The sequence below is a fragment of the Podarcis muralis genome, chromosome 2 (genome assembly GCF_964188315.1).
Source record: "Podarcis muralis chromosome 2, rPodMur119.hap1.1, whole genome shotgun sequence".
NCBI lineage: Eukaryota > Metazoa > Chordata > Lepidosauria > Squamata > Lacertidae > Podarcis > Podarcis muralis.
The window spans coordinates 103,650,039-103,669,209 of record NC_135656.1 but is presented as its reverse complement, the minus strand read 5'-3'; the positions used below and the strand labels follow the sequence as shown (position 1 = coordinate 103,669,209).

The following is a 19,171-nucleotide window of genomic DNA, read 5'->3' as shown; positions in this document are numbered from 1 at the left end:
GCAGTCAAAAGATCCCTTTGAGTGTAGGTGTACAAAATGCGCATTACATTAGCTAACCATCAACAATACTCATAGGATTTATAATGCTTCTACTGTAAAACACCAGCAACTTTAATTGTGCATAGCCTGATTCTTCATTGAAGCTTTGGGGCAGTTGTCAGAGTTATAGTAAGTTGATTTTGTACATTATCTCTTTAACTATGTTGACATTATCTCCAAGTAAGAAGAATGGTCTTTTTGTGAAGCTTGTGCGTTAGTCATGAAATATGTTTATATCATTTTTGAAGTGTCTAAAACTGTCATGTAATGTTCCCTCTTAAATATTATTATCCTGACAGTTTTACTGATGAACACCTACTTAATTCTTCTACAGATAATAGTGAAATATGAACATTTATGGTTTCCTGTGGAACGAGGATGATAATAAGACTGGTGAACCAATGGATAAATGGCTGTGGGAATAAAGTCTCTTAAGAGCTCAGCTCAGCTACAGTCTTAAGATGGCACAAGATTTTTAACAGGGACTTGTATATGCATTATCTATTTATTCATTTCTATAGGAATATATATATATAACTCTTCAAATGAATCTCCAAGTGTATTACAGCACAAATCAAAGATACAATAAAATGTTTAAAAGCTAAAAGTTTAAAGTTTAAAATATTAAAAGGGAGGATCTGAAATCTAAAAAGAGCACATAAGAATCTCACATAGATAGAACAACTATTTAATAAGATATTTAAAAGATTGAATAAGATATTTGAAACAACTTTGAAGATGTACCTCTTTGGAGTTTTGCAGATAAAAATGTACCGTATTTTTCTGTGTATAAGATTCCCCCATGTATAAGATGACCCCTATTTTTTTGAAGCCCAGATTAAGAAATCGGGGCAAAGCCTGAACGCAAGCCCAGGCCGCCCACGCCAGAGCCTGAACCCCTGTCCTTTCTTCATCAGTGTATAAAACGATCCCCAATTTTTGACTAATTTTTTTAAAGCAAAAAAACATAGTCATACACAGAAAAATATGGTAGTTTTGAAAAAATGAGTTCTAGTACACTGGTACCTCTGGATGCAAATGGGATCTATTTCGGAGCCCCGTTTGCCGCAACCCGCATCTGCGCGGGTCGTGATTCGCCGCTTCTGTGCACACGCGTGACGTCATTTTGAGCGTCTGCGCATGCGTGAGCGGCGAAACCCAGAAGTAACGCATTCCGTTACTTCTGGGTCGCCATGGAGCGCAACCCAAAAATGCTCAACCTGAAGCAACTTTAACCCGAGGTATGACTGTAACTGGATTGAATAAACTGGAATGATATTAACTTGTACTTTAGTATGTCCCATCGATCTCAAATACTGCTTGGCTAGTTCACATGCCACTGGGTTTTAGAATTTGTTCCACATAGAGATTCGCTTTTTGTATCATAAGTACACAGTGTCTATGCATGCCACACTATGCCATAGTTCAGTGTAACATGCACAAGTGGAAAGAAGTCACAGTGAGCCTTGGGTTTCTTCCCCTTGCATGACCAGAAGGAGGAGCTCAGAAGCTTTTGCTTTGATGTTTGATTATTCAGAGCTTGCCAGTCATCTGGAACTGAAACTGTGGCTAACCTTAATTAACTATGGTTAGTTTTAATTAAATAAGCTGTTGCTTGAGGCTCAGGTGGCCTCAGTGGCTTGGAGCGCCTTCCATCAACTTCAGATGGTGGCCCAGCTGCACTCCTATCTGGACAGGCATAGCCTAACTACTATTGTCTCTGCTCTGGTAACCTCTAGGTTTGCATGTCTTGCTAAATTATGGTTGAGCATGATGTACAAATGTAATCAGTGACATATTTAAGACGTGTTTGTCAAGAGCCAATTTATGTATTGTTCTCCAGTGATGACAACTTTCACGTGTTTCCTTTTCTTGCATTTTGCTGAAAATGTGTGAAAATTTAACTTTGTTATGAAGGGAAAACATTGCATGCTCATACTCTCATGGAATAAAAATTGTGTGCAAAATGTTACTAGTTGGTATTGTTTAGCTTGTCACTTATGCAATAGGGTGAGTGCCTTTTAAAGTAGAGCTCTCCCAAAATATTAGTGTCATTAGCATTAAAGCTTCAGCAATTAGCATAAGGCAATATTGTAGTATCAAGGTTGTATCCAACATTAGTCATGCACAGATATTAATTTCAGTGTGTCTACTCCAAGTTGAACTTCGTTGGATAGCATGCTTTCTTCCCTCTATTCTATACATAGAAATCAACAATCCTAACTTGGAGTTGTGAGAGTTGCACGCTAAGCTCTGTGTTATCCAGCAGCAGCCACACTGAACTAGACCAGCTATAAAACTGTTGTAGGTGTCTTGGAAGTTGCAACATGGCTTCAACTCAAGTTTAGAACACTGCTGTTCTAAAATAAAGTTTTAGTTAATAAATAAACTCTGACAACTTCATGCTCATTTAAGCCCCAAACCCTTTGAAGACACAAAATCCTCTGGGGCTCAGTAGTAACATTGCTCTTTTTGTAGCGATAGATCATAATCCTTTCTGTGCTAGTGTATTTTATTAGGATAGCATGGTACCTTGGGGAACAGGTCAGATTTAAGGTTGTCAGATTACAAAATGTTCTTCAGTATATCTCAAGACATTGTAAGTGTGTGTGTGTGTGTGTGTGTGTGTGTGTGTGTGTGTGTAAACCTGGCAGTTGGAGTGATAGTGGGATATAAATAATTGGCTCCCAGTGCAGGTTTTTTCAAATGGTACATACAGAGGTTGACTAGACTGGCACTTGAGATAAAGAGAACACCTTATCATAATTAGTAGTATTTTGAATGATTAAGTAACTGGAAAATTTAACCATTAGGGGTCAAAATTAAGTCTCATGGACGACTGCAGTCATTTGAGTACAGGGTAATTTGCTTAGGGTAGTTTTCAGTTTGCATCAGAAATTTCTCTAGTAGCATAGATTGTGATCTAATTTTGCATATCTATTTTATTTCAAAAAACTAAAAGCTTTGAAACTGCCATTTGCAGTTGGCATTCATACTTAGAGTTTATGAAACAGAAGTATTTTCATGAAAAAATAAAGTCTCTACATCACTGATAGACACTGCGATATGTTAACATATTCCTTCTAAGGCATATATCACTATCCCATCTCAACTGTTCACTTAGTGTGTGCCTTCTGAGCAAGTAATTTTTTTATTTGCTTAAATTTCCTCATCTGTAAAACAGAAACAATAATGACCTACTTCAAAATATTATTCTGAGAGCAGTAAATAAAAAATATACAATATTTTGCAAATTATAAATATATATATATATAGCACTTGCAAGAGAAAAGGAATTCCAAATAAAGACCTAACACAGTGAAAAGGAAATAGCCAAGTTATTTTGAGGGCAGATCAGGATACATGTTGGCAGGGTATATTCTCTCCAAACCACAGAGGAGAGATTCGGAAACCATCTTATTTTATTCCTTGTGTTCTTGCCAAAGTTGAGTTTTTTTAGCAGTGTTATATTTGGTCTAATGTCCATGGTGTTTGTTTTCCCATCATTCTAGGGGATTGTATGATATTTTTGTAACACGAGATGGCCAAACTCGCTGTGTTGGCCGCTACGATAATCATGGCAGTTTTGGGGAACTGGCGTTGATGTACAACACTCCTAGAGCTGCGACAATTGTTGCCACAACAGATGGATCCCTTTGGGGATTGGTAAGTTTATTTGGGGCGGGGTGGGAAAATACTCACATTTTGTTTGTTGTACTATTATAGGCATTATGTTTATCAGATGTTGTCCCCCTCCAATGGTTATATGCTATTCCTGGTTTTGGCAGGGCTTGCTACTATTTTCAAAATTGTGTATATTAGATCTATTGTAGCCTTTGCCATTTAGCAGTTAAGCTGTCGCATCACAGAATTCATTTATGAGAACTCGCTTTCTGTACGAAAGGCTCACTGTACCAGATAGTCACTTCCTTGTAAGAGCTTTTACGTTATTGGTGGACTGTTTTCTAAACACCAGTCCTTTTCTTTACCACATAAAGTGGACTGGGAACTGACAGTACTGACTGCTGGCTAATTCATTTAATTTCATCTCACCAAGCTCATTTGCCTTTCCAACGAAAATTACCTAAGGCAGCATGTAAAAAACAAGATGGCTGATATTGCTTAAGGGAGTATTTGGTAGTCTTGGTTCCATGCCTAGTGGAAAATGTTTTTATTTTTATTTTTTCTGCTCACACTTACCCATGTCATATTGCAAACCGCTTTTGAAAGCCTCATTTCCCAGTTATTTGCCATGCAGCACCAGGGACTGCTGTTCAAGAAACGAAAGCCAGAGTTCCCTTGGCATGTCAAACTAGAAATGCAATTATTTAGATCCCTGCTAGTATTAAATATACCAGTTATTTGGTTCCAGTGAACAACTGCCTCTCTTGCACATCGGCTTTGGTATACCTACATATGGAGTTGGAAAATGCCTTCATAGATTCTCTTCTCCCCAAGAGGGGAGTGCAAAGAGCTCCTGAAGTGCGGTTCCCAAAGCTGACTGAGAGCATTGCTGCTTTTTCTGGGATACACTTACAAAATGAGGAACTTCCCTTCTAGCACTAATCTGCAGCTTGCTAATCTGGGATCACTTCATAGTTGCCTGCAATAATTTGCCTTGGTTGCTCTGACGTCATAGAACCCTTTGAAGTGTCATGGATTATGTGTATGTACGCTGTATCTACCAAGGTTCATGGCAACTAGTATTAAGTCCGTCTGATAGGGATGGCTTTGATCAAACTCTGTACACCACTAAGCAGGTGCGTCCTCCATTGTGGGCTTGGTCATTTGCCGCCACTTTCCCTTCTGTTAGTTGGAAATGACGATCTAAGTAATTGATACCAAATATGTGAGTTTATGGATTAGAGGAGGGCAAAACAAAAGGTAGCATTTTATTCCAGATACCTTATCAGATGCATGATGTTACTTGTGAATCCCTTTTAAAAACTAGTGTCCAAAATGTTGAAGAGAAATGAAAACAGCTTCACTGCCCATGCCCTCGACATGTTTGTTTCTTGGACATAAACTAGGTTTCTCCTTGATTATCTGCATTGCTTTCAGCTTCCCAGAGATTCTCTCTCCCATGTCTCTTTCCTTTCTCGAAATGCTGCCATCATGTTGGAGCAGCTTTCTCAATTACCTTACTTTGTCTCACAGCTGCTTATTAGGCCCTGGGGGCATTCTTGAATGACAGGCTCTCCCCACCACTGCCATACACTAGAGAAATTAAACATGAGCGGCATTGCAAGCCTGAGCTGACAAAAATGGGAAACTGAATTACTGTTTTCTGTAGTTATTGCACAGCCATTACAGATTCTGTCTTCTCTTGCCCCAGTGTACAGTTTACTGTTTCTGGAAAGATAACATAGCTATATATCCAGCTGCAAACGAATTCTTCCTTTCCAAACATATTAAGACACTCTTTTTTTATCCAAGCAATTGTTTTTGTTCCAGAGACTGGCTGTTTTCAGAATAATTTTCCTTTATGATTTTAAGCAATTTCCAGGGCTACAGTTTCATGATATTTGAGCGCATTTTTAAAATGTAATTATCAGTAACTAGGAAAGCAGGATCGAGCTGGTTTTCTCAGGAGTTTATGTATTTCAGAGTTTTATATATTGCTTAATATTGAGAATTTCTGAGTGGTGTACATCAAACATTAAAAAATGTTAAAATAACAACAGTATGGCGTTAAGGCAGAGATGATAAACATGTGGTGCAGGTTTCTCATTTGTTTGATTTTTATGCTTAATTTACATTTAGCCCACCCACCCCAAATTGTCTCCATCATCCATCCCACCTAGCTGCATCTGAGATGGTGATGCTCCCTCCATTATTGTGGCTGAGATAACTTGCCATTTGGCTTTTCTCCTCCCAGCATACTCCTGTGCAGTGGACATTGGGCCTGAATTTAATTTCCTCTTCCTTTTCTATTCCTTTTCCTTAATGTATTGCTTTTATCAAATGACAAGCTGCCATCTTAAACTATGAACTGCCTTATGTGGATTTGCAGAAAGGTTGGCAAATTTCATGTGGACATTTTAATTCCATATTTGGTTTGCAATTAATGGGTCCTTGTGAGCTGAGCTAAATAAATGTTTGCTCATTTTCAACAAACAGTTTTTGAATGTATCCTCTCTGCATCAGTCAAAGTGCATGTAGAGAAACCAGGTTAGGAAAGAGCCATTTCCCCCTCTCTTCTCTCTTCCTGTTTCCTCTCCAGTATTAACATTACTGTGTGGACATTTCAAAAGCTAGTACCAGAGCCCTGACTAGCAAAAAAAATGTGACACTTCTTACAAAGAATTGAAACGTAATTATAACTTTACAGGAATGAGTTCCTTGTTTCAATTGACGAGGTCCTTGTTTGACTAATTCAGATAGAAGTTGTCAGGGTAAATAACCTACACTTTAATGCTGCTTCTTAAAGGATCGAGTGACGTTCAGAAGAATTATTGTGAAAAACAATGCACGGAAAAGGAAGACGTATGAACTATTCATTGAGTCAGTGCCCATCCTTAAGTCACTGGAGGTAAAGTATTTTGTTGAAGGTGGCCCATAAAGAATGATTAACATTGATTTAGGGGCACTGCTATACTTAACTTTTCAGTGTTGTAAATATTCGGTGGGTCGCTGAGCCTGCCAGTCTTGGATAGGACTTGTAACAGCAACTCCTTTAGAACTGCGCTGTATTTCTACATTAACTATTTCAGCCAGCCTTGCTACTTGTCTCGCAAATTGTCCCAAGGTGAGGAAAGGACAAATTATGCAGGACAAACTATGCCGAGCTATCGAGGCTTTGTGTGGCTCTGTTCCCACTATTAAAGGGGTTCTAATGGGAAAATGGGGACGCGGGTGGCGCTGTGGGTAAAAGCCTCAGCGCCTAGGGCTTGCCGATCGAAAGGTCGGCGGTTCGAATCCCCGCGGCGGGGTGCGCTCCCGTTGCTCGGTCCCAGCGCCTGCCAACCTAGCAGTTCGAAATCATCCCCGGGTGCAAGTAGATAAATAGGGACCACTTACTGGCGGGAAGGTAAACGGTGTTTCCATGTGCTGCGCTGGCTCGCCAGATGCAGCTTTGTCACGCTGGCCACGTGACCCGGAAGTGTCTCCAGACAGCGCTGGCCCCCGGCCTCTTGAGTGAGATGGGCGCACAACCCTAGAGTCTGTCAAGACTGGCCCGTACGGGCAGGGGTACCTTTACCTTTACCTTTAATGGAAAAATGCTAATGGAACCTTCAGAATGATGACTTGAGCTAACTGGCAGCTTACGAAATGCTGTCACCAAGAACTGTATGCGTGGTTCTCCCTATTGCCTTTCTAGTTACTAATTTAAAATGAAGGCAAAAGAGCTCTACATGGCGCTTTTGTGGTTGTCACTGCTGTTTCTCTTTGGCTTCCAGGTATACTAGAAGCAACAACAGGCATCAATTGCTGTGTCCAGTTTCATGATGTGGGGAGGGATGGAGAAGCAGACTTCCTTTGAGCTGTCAGAACTAAGGGAAGCAGTGGAAGGAGTAGGGTCGAGAGCAAGCATGGGTGACAAAAACAGTGAATGGGTGAACAGCCTATTGGCCATAAACTGCAATGCTGTTTTGGACAAAGCTATGCAAATAATACTGTGGGAAGGGTTTAACATATCCACATATCACCTTGTTACAACATTTGGTTAGGTTATGCTGGAGGAAGGATTATGGGAGGTGGAATTCATTTTCTCTTTCTGTTCCAGCCTTCAGAGCGAATGAAAATTGTTGATGTAATAGGGGAGAAAACGTTTAAAGATGGGGAACGTATCATTGCTCAGGTATGTGGACACCGTTCTTCCACAACACACTCGTCTCATAATGTCAGGTTTAGCTTGACTTCATTATCAGCATGAACTGTTCTTCTCTGTTTTAGCTGATCATACCTACTTATGTTACCCAAACCAGCATACAGAAAGTAAAATGAATATAAGCCTTTAAGGTGGCTGGTGTTCAGGTTTTAAGCAATGTGGCCATTTATGTGCACCTTTCTTCTTTCCTTGAACAAAGTGCTGTGGTATTGCTGTGGCACTTCATGGTTCTGCTGATGTACTTATTTGTCATTCAACCTGGATCTTTTATTTTCCCTCTATGCTGTTGTTTGCATTTTATAAGAACTACTCTGGAACTTAGGGACGCCGGTGGCGCTGTGGGTTAAACCACAGAGCCTAGGATTTGCCGATCAGAAGGTCGGCGGTTCGAATCCCCGCGACAGGGTGAGCTCCTGTTGCTCGGTCCCTGCTCCTGCCAACCTAGCAGTTCGAAAGCACGTCAAAGTGCAAGTAGATAAATAGGTACTGCTCCGGCTGGAAGTTAAACGGCGTTTCCGTGCGCTGTTCTGGTTCGCCAGAAGCGGATTAGTCATGCTGGCCACATGATCCGGAAGTTGTACGCCGGCTCCCTCAGCCTATAAAGCGAGATGCGCGCTGCAACCCCAGAGTCGGTCACGACTGGACCTAATGGTCAGGGGTCCCTTTACCTTTACCTTACTCAGGAACTTAGCACAATTGTGGTTTGATGCCAGTATTTGTACCAGTGATACTTTGAATTGGAATTCCCTCCCCCCATGCAACTTAGGGAAATTTATATCAGAAAATGCCCCAGAGAGAGATAATTTAGTATGTTTATGTGTATTTTGTAAACAAAGAGTGGCTGGGGAAACCCAGCCAGATGGGCAGGGTATAAATAATAAATTATTATTATTATTATTATTATTATTATTATTATTATTATTATTATAGCTAACAACTTCAAAACCGTTAAGCTTGTCTAATATTTGATTTGCACATGGCATCCACTTGTTGTTACTAATGAACTTATGAAACACAAATTATTCAGTGAAACAATCAAGCAGTGCAACACCACCACCCAAGTCAGTGTTTCAAGAACAGGGTTTCAGAAAACGAAAACAAATCTGAAAACAACTTCTTGTCTCCACAGGGTGATAAGGCAGACAGCTTTTACATTGTAGAATCTGGCGAAGTAAAGATCTTGATTAAAAGCAAGGTGAGTCCAAATACGCTGTGGTGCTGATTGGTTAAAATTTAGTAAATTCAAATATCAAGAAAAATGACCAGTAAAAAGCAATCATTTTCAAGAATCTTGCTATAAGAACTGCTCCTTATTTTACTCTAAAGTTACTATTGGGCTGGGAGGGTGGAGCAGGGAAGCAATTGTGTGAAGGTATTAACAGTTTCTTAGGATGCCGAAAGTTCACGTAGGCTGTGAGCAAGACCACTGCAAAGCCTTAAAGCTGTGAATTGCCATAGTTAGAAACATACATTGGTAAGAAAATCTAAGTTATCCTGTTGTGAAAAGGAATCCCTTTGACATTATATATGTATCTTTAAAGAAAGTACAGACTAGGTTGTTGTTGTTTTTTAAACAAACAAACAAGCCTAAAAATCTCTTTCCATGGGAAGAAGAGGTTTGCATTCTTCTGCATTCACTTTGCTTACGGTCTGTGTTAGTTTGGTTATAGTTTCCAGTTGTGGAATTGCCTTTGCTAGTGAATTCTCAAGACTTAATATTATAGGGGGAAATGTACTGAGAGACTGCTGTTGCTTCCGTGTTACCTTGCACACAAATGGATTTGTGAAAATGTGTTTAAAATAAAGCAGTTAATATGCATTTGAATGGGAAAAGGTTAATGTACAGTACCAGGGAGAGAGTTCAGGGCTAATCTACAGAGAATGTCATTTTTGTGCAGCAATATTCTCTGTGTAGGAATGAGACATATACACTTACGTGTGAACAATCCATGCATGTGTCTCTTGTCACAAAACATATTCTAGACATACATTTTTATATGCACATATTCTACACATAGCTTTCTTAATTAGTTTCACCTTACAGAAATACTTTTAGTATAAGAAGGAAAGTTATGTTTGAAATGGTACTAAAAATACATAGGAATTGTCCTATGTGAATTGGTCATTTAGATGCATTGTAAAGGAAATAATATACTATAAGTGACAGAAAACCATGGGGCTGGTTCACATACAGCTATCCTTCTGAAATTTGGCAGTATTTATCCCTTCAGAAGGGGCTACCAAGCCTGCAAATGTAATCTCATTTAGTAATTTTTTTTTTAAATGGTGTGTGTGTGTTCAACTTATATATACCCAGCACAAAAACTCCTGGATCAATTTGTGTGGAAATTTGCATAATAATAATACTTTTGTTGTCAATGTACAACCTGCGTACAATGAAATTAACCGATGTTTTATCTTGCCAGGCGCAGCTAATATGCCTGCAACTTTTATCCAATTCTGTTTAAAAAAGTAATTTATCACATTTTTTAATTTCTCAAAATAGTGATTAGCTATGATTTTCCTGAATCTGGTTTGAAATTCAGATCTGAATCACACGGACGCTAAATAGATCTTGAGTTAAATTGGGCTGTTTTCTGAAGCACTGAAACAGGGTCCAGACCAAAGCTTATGGCTTGTGCACACCTCTTGTTAAAAGCTCAGTGTTCTTAGATTGTTGCATTGTAATCTACAGACAAGAGAAAGGAGGAAGTGTTTGTACAGCAGAGAAGAGGAGAGAGGGTGTGCATGAACCCATATCCCACTCCTACTGTTAAATCTGCTTTGGGCCACCATGCCAAAAGTTTTTCATTTAAATTATACCGTATGCTGACAGTCACAATGTACCATGGCTACCAACAAAAAATATTATGTTTCCTAATGGAGCAGTATTAGAATGCAGTCAACAAAAATGCAATTTTCAATACCTTTCAATACCTTAGTGCTTTGCCTTCTCAGCAGTGCACTTATTGCTTTTGAGTGGAATCCATGTTCACATTATGCACCTGCAGAGATCTTTTGAGGGGTCAAAGCCTCTTGTTAAGTCAGCCTTGATTTAAGTAGATAGGCGATAGCTGAGAGAATTACTGTGCAAATAGTATGCTAGAACACCCAGAACCTGCCTCTTACAGTGGCACTTTACCTTAGAGAACCTGTTGTACTTTAATTCCTCCAAACATAACTGTACAGAATCCTCTAGCTAACAGTGAAATCAATCAATAGTTTCAATATCAATTTAATAATATTTTTTAGAAAACGGTTGTCATTGTATGGGTCCTAGCTGGACCGACCTCATTCCTCAGAGTCCTGTTGAAATAAATACTGTGTGTGCCAACACACAGTACCGTATTTTTCGCTCTATAAGACGCACCAGACCACAAGACGCACCTAGTTTTTGGAGGAGGAAAACAAGAAAAAAAATATTCTGAATCTCAGAAGCCAGAACAGCAAGAGGGATCGCTGCGCAGTGAAACCAGCAATCCCTCTTGCTGTTCTGGCTTCTGGGATAGCTGCACAGCCTGCATTCACTCCATAAGACGCACACACATCTCCCCTTACTTTTTAGGAGGGGAAAAGTGAGTCTTATAGAGCAAAAAATACAGTATGTAGACCATGCTGCCTTCCAGCCTTCTTTGAGAGCAGAGTTGTACAGTGAGGGCACCACCACAGAAAAGGCTCTGTAGCTTGTGCTACTTCAGTCTGATAGCCATGGAATTGACAGCAGGGCACTCAAGTAGTGTCGCTGCATAGAAGGGTTTGAAGGGGAACAAGAATCACTTCTAAGTGTTAATGTTTCTAATGCAGACCGTCACAGGCAAGGACGCAAACCAAGAGGTGGAGATTGCTCGATGTGAAAAAGGACAGTATTTTGGAGAACTTGCACTTGTTACCAACAAACCCAGAGCAGCCTCTGCCTATGCAGTTGGGGAGGTCAAATGTTTAGGTAAGAACTCTTTCTCTCTCCTTGTATGTGTTCCTCCTGATCAAGTACCAGCAGCAGCTCCATTTCCTCTACACTTCTGTTTGGACCCATAATCTTTTTGTTCAGGTACCTCAGGTAAAGGTAAAGAGACCCCTGACCATTAGGCACCGTCACGGATGACTCTGGAGTTGCGGCGCTCATCTTGCTTTATTGGCCAAGGGAGCCGGCGTACAGCTTCCGGGACATGTGGCAGCATGACTAAGCCGCTTCTGGCGAACCAGAGCAGCGCACGGAGATGCCGTTTACCTTCCCGCTGGAGCGGTACCTATTTATCCACTTGCACTTTGATGTGCTTTCGAACTGCTATGTTGGCAGGAGCAGGAACCAAGCAGCGGGAGCTCACTCCGTCTTGGGGATTCGAACCGCCTTCCTTCTGATCGGCAAGCCCTAGACTCTGTGGTTTAACCCACAGCGGCACCCACTTACTATTTATTAAATTTATATACCGCCCTTCATCAAGAGATTCCAGGGCGGTTCAAAGAATAAAATACCTTAGCACCACCAGTGAGAAAATCAGTTCCATTGAGTTTCTAGCTCTTTTCCCTGTGAAGAAAATCTTGAAAAAATGCCAGCATCTTTCTTAAAGGGTCCGATATGTTATAATTGTGATGTTTGAGTTGACCCACTGCATAGCTTTTGGTGATCCCAGCTGGTTAGAAGATTGCTAGCAAAAGGAGATGTGCTATGCAATGATTTGTTTCCAAGGACTTGTTTTCTTTCCTTGGCAAGTACCTGTGTTTAGGCCTGTTTACATAATTTGAATCTAAAGTGAACTTGAGGCCTTGATTTCTTCATCCAAGACGGTAACTTGGAAGTTCAGTCAGTGATGCCTAGTAAAATTAAAGTTTCCTGATTCGTCACTCTTGGGTGAATGACTACATTCGTTTCCATAATAGGAGGCAGTGAATGGACTTCAGTTTTATGGACAAATATGCTGACTTGTGAGTGAACCAAGTCAGTCGTAGATGGAATGAACACTCTGTAATTCCTTTCCAACATTATGTTATTTATTATTTTAAACCAGCCATCAATTTAAAATCCAAGGGCAGTTTATAGTAAATCAGTTAAAACAATAAAATTCAGGTTTACAACCATAAAAAGCAAAGAGTTAAGTTAACACTGATGAACAGCAATGCAGCTTTGTTAAAATAACAATACAAACCTCAGTGGTCTTGACCTGAGCAATTATTTTCAAAAGCCGAGGTGAAAAGATAGTCTTTACTTGACACCCAAGGCCCTATAGTGAAGGGGTCATGTTAACCAACAGAGTTATCTTAAGGATATCAGTATTTAGAAAGTTCCCTTGAAACTTTATTATCTGCTCAAGAGGAAGTGATTTAAAATCAAGAATTGTAACTTCTAAGCAAATCCAGAGATTGTGGTTTATCACAAACTGATTATTTAAACTCGACAGTTTCATAACCCACAGTTTAGAGTGTGCTTGTTTTGAAACTAGACTAGAGTTTGTGATATACCACACCATTGTTTCACATGGCGTAGCAAGTAGTCTGTGAAACTGAAAGTAAATGCTTGTGAAATCCCTCTGCCTGTGCAGAGGAAAGTGTGTGAGCCTAAAACTTCACTTGGGCTTCCAGATCATGCACATAGCACTAAACCTTGGTCTAGAATTATGTTTGAACACAGCCACTCCACATCACAACTGTTGAGTCTCACTAGTGTCCTATTCAGATAAAGGTGTACCCCCAGCTAGAACATAACAAGCGTTCCTGTGGCTTCATGTTGCACAGGAAGATCAGTAGTGGCAGGCAAGCCAACATTCAGGGTCCTTGATATTCTTGAATCTCTTAAAATGCTTCTAAGGAACTCTGGTGTTCTCCGGAACACATTTATTAAATCCTCTGACTTTGCAGAATGGAGAGAAGGCAAAACGAATGGGTACCTGTTGGTTTTGTAACAAAGTGGTTTCCAAATTTCTTGATGTGTTTTACGTTTTGGGGATAAAGCAACCTAGTATTATATACTTAAATCACGGGATATCCTAGTTGAAATCAGTTCCTTCCAGTTTGCTTCAAAATCTGACAGGGCGTTCAGTTTCATTTTTATTTGTAAATTTATATCCTACTCAGCTATGTTAAAAAAATAATTCCAGGGTTGTTTACAATACAGTGATAAAATTATAAAACAGTTGAAATCTAAAAGAGCAATATTAACACAGTTTCCATGAAAGATTAAAAAGCCTGGTGCCCAGAAGACATTAAGGGAGACAACATGAAGGTCGTCTCTTCCCATCAGTAAGTTTCAGTCAAATACACAAGTGACAGAGACCTCTCGCTCACACTCCCTACCAATGATACTGGAGGCATACTGTTTTCAGAAAAGTTGCTCTCCAGTTTGGCTCTGTGTTTGCTTGGGTAGTTATATTGGTGAGAAGTTTGGAAACCAGCTTGTTAACAGATCTGATTTGTTCTCATTGGCTTTGTTTTCTGTTCATTCTGCTGGATGCAGCCTACCGTCTAGAATTAGAAGCATTTCTGGAATAGCCTTGGGATCCACAGTAAATAGCAATACCAGGCAAAAGTTTGCTGTCTGTGAAAAGTGGTTTCCCTTGAAATGATCTGATCTGGAAAGGATCCATCCTTCGGATCAACTGTGCCACTTTCCTTCTGTCCCTGCGATTTACCATGCTGATGATGCAGCAGTCCAAACCATCAACAACAACAACAACAACAAATTTATTATTTATACCCTGCCCATCTGCCTGGGCTCAGCTACTCTGGGCGGCTCCCAACAGAAATTAAAAACACGATAAAACATCAAACATTAAAAACTTCCCTAAAACAGGTGGCTGCTCTTGGAGCAGCCATAAAAACCTAAAGGAACAATATCTCCCTGTTTTCCTGGTTGACTTGTTCTACTTCCAGTTTTCTTTGGAGGTGCAAGCGGGGGCGGGGATTTCCCTTGAAGTCTATTTTGATGCATTCTTTCCATGTCTCCCTGTGTTTCTGTGCAGTTATGGATGTGCAAGCATTCGAAAGGTTACTTGGGCCCTGCATGGACATTATGAAGAGGAATATAACCCATTACGAAGAGCAGCTGGTAGCGTTGTTTGGTTCCAGCTTGGACCTGACCCATCCAGGCAACTAGGCACAGAGTACCTTAGTGCCTTCTCAGTTCAAGACACAGAAAAGTCTCCTATTAGCAACAGCGCAGCACCACACAAATGAAAGAAGGACACTATGGGACAGTGGCTGTTGGTGTCTTCTTGGGCATTTTTTTAGAAACCTACATAGGTCTCAGCACAGCCGGACAGGTCAAGGTTTGCTCCAGGCCTCTGCTTTGCTGCTGCTGAAATTTCATTATTAGACCTAGCTTACTGCTGAGTCTCTTAATCCTCCTTTCACTTTGCTTGATTCAGAATGGCATGTCTCTCCAACAATTCAAGTGCCTGATACGAAAGATGTGGAGCCCTCTTATTTGTTCTTGTTTTAAAAAAAAATCATTGCGAGAGAAAACTTTGTAATTGTGATTTGGAATAGCAGGTGGCTCTTCCTTCTTTCAGGGACAGCTACCTCCTTACAGTATCTTCCTTTTGACGTTTCCTCCCCCCCGACAGAGTATCAATCTGCTTTTAATACAGATGTTGGATTTGAAATAGTTGATAATGTCAAGGGCATGGGGAGATTTCGGAGCTAGCGAGTTCTGAGGTTTCCCTGCCACCTGCTGCAAATAGCAGGTACTGCAGCTTCTAAAGCTTCTGGGTCCAAGGGTGGACCTACTCCAGCCGATGAATAATGAAGCAAAATACTGAATTCTGAGCAGTATTTAGCAGAAAACGGAATTAGGGTTTTGTTTTTTTTATATTTTTAGGCTACAGTGAATTTGAATATTAGGTCAAGGGATCCAGTGGCCAGAAGTGTTGCAACAATATTGTCCTCCAAAAGTTGACCTGTTTTCTTGATTAAGACTTAATCTGTGGTCTGATGGGAAACAGAAGTGCGTAACCCAAGTTCCTGTTTGTGGGGATTCTTTACACACTTCAATTTTGCATGGCACTGCCCTGCGCAGAATCAGTTTTAATGCTCTTTTTTTAAGGAGAGTTGGGGTTTTTTGTAACTTATATTTATGTACTTAAGGGGCTCCCTTCTACTGTAATATTTTACAGCATTCTTTAACAAAATTAGGTATATACTTTCCAGTTGCCAAGTCTGTTTGCGAAATCATTTTTGGAAACTTACTTCAAATGAGAATGATTTCTTTTTTTTAAAAAAAAGAAACAAACCTAAAATGAAAAAATCTCACTCCCTGAACAATTGATGTTGTGGCTGGAGGGATCTTTTGAGCTCAGATTCAGTTAACTACATTTCTCCAAAACACTTGCTAAGTCAGCAGCATTTTTTTAAAAAAAGTATCTTCTTTCTATCTTACTGCTTACTTAAAATAATTAGCAACATCCAGTGATGTTCACCACCTGTGCGATGAAAATCTGCTTGCACACTAGAACTTGGGATTTTCTCTTCTCCCTCTTTTTATCCCTTGTGCACTCCCCCCCCCCAAATCTGCTCTGGCAATTCCCCCAACCCTCCGGAGCAGATTTTGGGAGAGAGGAAGGAAAAGCCCTGTTTCTTGTGGGGCCTCCTGCTCTCACTATATTTGATCTTGGCCAAAAATCTGGATTAAATGTTATCCAAGTATTATATCTACAGCCATTAGATTTTAAAACAATTCTCTTTATTGCATTAGAAAGAACATTCTTAAGGAAAAAGTTTTGGAACCTGTAAGTAGTCATTTTGCTTTGACTATTTCATTATCAGTGTTTCTCAGTGTGTTATAAACATGACTATTTTGGAGAGAGATTTTCACTAATTATGGATTTGCAATGATAGATTAAAACCTTTTACTCATTGTGGCCCAGCCATTTAAACCTGAAATAATTCCACCATTCATAATTCCTCCTTCTTGGCAATGCCACAGATCTAAACCACCAATTAGCTCATAGTAGCCATTTCCCAATTTGTCTCATTTTTATGTTTTTACATTAGCAATTTAAGACATAATTTTTAATACGTTGTTGAATCAGGGAATGATACTGTACTAGCTTGAAGGCAAAAGGACTTTTTTAATGTAATGAAAGCCAATGGAAAAGACGTCCAAGCTCTGGTATCCTGCGCTTCTTCCCCCAACACCTCCATTTCAGCTGTGCGTTCTCTGCTTGTAGGAGACAGGTTTGCTACAAAAGCCCAGAAGAAAAATATGCTTCATTCATCTTAAGATTTTACACCAAAGATATTGTTTTTCATTGTAGGATTTTCAGTGTGTAAACTTCTTTTTGGTTGTGGATCTAATTAAGGGGATTGGTTGAAAAAGGTCACTGTGGAGCCTTTGTAAGCTGAGTTGAGCAGGTATGCATTCAAGCCATTCTCAAGTTTTCCTTAAGATTTTGTCAAATTCCAGGTGAGCCAAATTCCTTCTAGACCCACAGTTCCAGCCAGTAGAGGCCTTCCCTTCTTATGCTGAGCACTTATTCACTGGAACCCTGCAGGCGTTTGTCTTTGTCCTATATAACATTGCTTTATAGTTCTTAACACGTTACTCAAAATGGCACCGCCTCAACCTGGCTAAGCTGAAGTTCTGGGGTTCTGTTTGTTAGAGTTTTGTAGAGGATTCTGCTGCATTAGAAAGAAAAGACAGGGAAGGGAAATGGCTTTACAGGAAGTAGAGTGGGTGAGGGCCAGACTAGCTATACTGATCTATAGACTACCTGCTGAAAATTATTTTCTATACTTTACTGAAAGCAGGCAAGTTGAAGGGCTCAAATGCACAATCCCAAAATTGGACGTTCCTTTTTGTGCAAAACTGATTTATCTCCGTGTGTTTACGGATGGTGGACTGGTCATATGACTCACTATCAAGAGCCACAGTTTTCTGGTGTTCCTGTGATAAGTTGTGTGGGAATTCCAGCTCAACATTCAAGGAGGACAGTCTTCTTTCTTTGGCTGGATTTAAACGCAAGTCCAGTTTGTAGCCGTGTGGATTGCTCCTCGCACTGAAGACATCAACATTACTTTTAAAATGAGCCATTTTTTATATGTCTGAGTGGTAATGATTTGGCTATTTGTAAAATGATGTATTGTGAAATGCTTAGAGTGAAAGATACTTGGACGAATCATGTTGACATCTACTATTTCCCCTTCATGCCTCCGTCCCCAGTCTCCCTGGAGTCTAGCAATATTGACCGAGAGTGGTTCAGCTCCCATTTTTTGATCACTGCTTTACCATAGCTGCATTAACTCCTTATGACATTTGAACGTATTTTAAGAATTTTGTTTCTGCTTCTGGTATTGCTCTTTATCAAGGGGGGAAAGAAATCTGCAAATAGTTTGTGTATGATCACTGGTGATGTCTAGCTTTAATAAGAGAACTCAGCAGCAAAGTGACTAATGAGAGTGATATCTCTTCATATGGTCCTTTTTTAAAACAACAACACAGCTTTCTGCTTGTCATTTTTGAGGCTGGTAGGAAGAGCTTACAGTGTCCCTGTGTTATACTTCTGTTAATGTCACAGCACAAATTTCACTAAATGTATGTAAGAAATGAAATGTTGATACGTGAAGTGCAGGTTTGCAGAGGAGAAAAGGTAACCCCTTTAAATGCCATTTTCTTTTCAGTTGTTATTGACATGTATTTGTATACTAGTCTTGCCAAAAATACAACTTTTCTGGGTCTGGCCCCCCCGTTATATTTTGTTGTGAGTACTGCTGGTGAAGTCAGTGTGTTCCAGTTGCTCAACCACATGATTCATTTGAAGAGGCCTTCTCTCTGTGTGGTTTCTCCCTGTACAGGCTGTAGGGCTATGTTGCGCCTTGATCACCCAGGAAGCAGAAAGCGGTCCCTAATCTCTTAGGCACGTGGCACAAATTTTCTGAGCCTATCTAAATCTTAAACCATGTGCTATGAATGCTTTTCTCCAGTCACAAAGGTAATTTCAATTTTGCTTAAAAATGCTACCTCAAGGCTCCAAGTGCTGTAAATGTGTCTTGCCTGTGAGAATTCCACAAACTGGTTATGATAAGTTCTGTTGCATTAAGTATGTGGGATGTTCTCTTGGGTTTTTTAAATCTGTTGGGGAGGGGCCTGTTTTAACTCATTTTTACAGCTAATATTTGATTATTTTTTTGTCCTTGTTTTGTTTTCAAAAAGTGTGGGCAGATTTGCAGAGGGATCAGTTCTTGCACTATAGTATTGCCCAAGGTGGGGGAGAGTACACCCGCCATATGAGATGCTGGTGGCAATCTGATCTGGGGTTTGACTACACTTCCGACTAATAAAACCTGACATGCCATGTCCAGCCTTCCTGATTA

General features: G+C 40.1%; 1 protein-coding gene across 1 annotated transcript in view; it reads left to right on the top strand.

The window, feature by feature from the left end:
* PRKAR2A (protein kinase cAMP-dependent type II regulatory subunit alpha) overlaps window positions 1–19,171 on the top strand; it is an 82,639-nt gene extending 63,468 nt beyond the window's left edge. Inside the window, exons 6-11 of the mRNA XM_028719617.2 lie at window positions 3,552–3,705; window positions 6,470–6,571; window positions 7,766–7,840; window positions 9,000–9,065; window positions 11,675–11,813; window positions 14,824–19,171. Of these exons, the coding sequence (XP_028575450.1) occupies window positions 3,552–3,705; window positions 6,470–6,571; window positions 7,766–7,840; window positions 9,000–9,065; window positions 11,675–11,813; window positions 14,824–14,957 (670 nt within the window). The 3' untranslated portion in view covers window positions 14,958–19,171. The remainder of the gene's footprint in view (window positions 1–3,551; window positions 3,706–6,469; window positions 6,572–7,765; window positions 7,841–8,999; window positions 9,066–11,674; window positions 11,814–14,823) is intronic.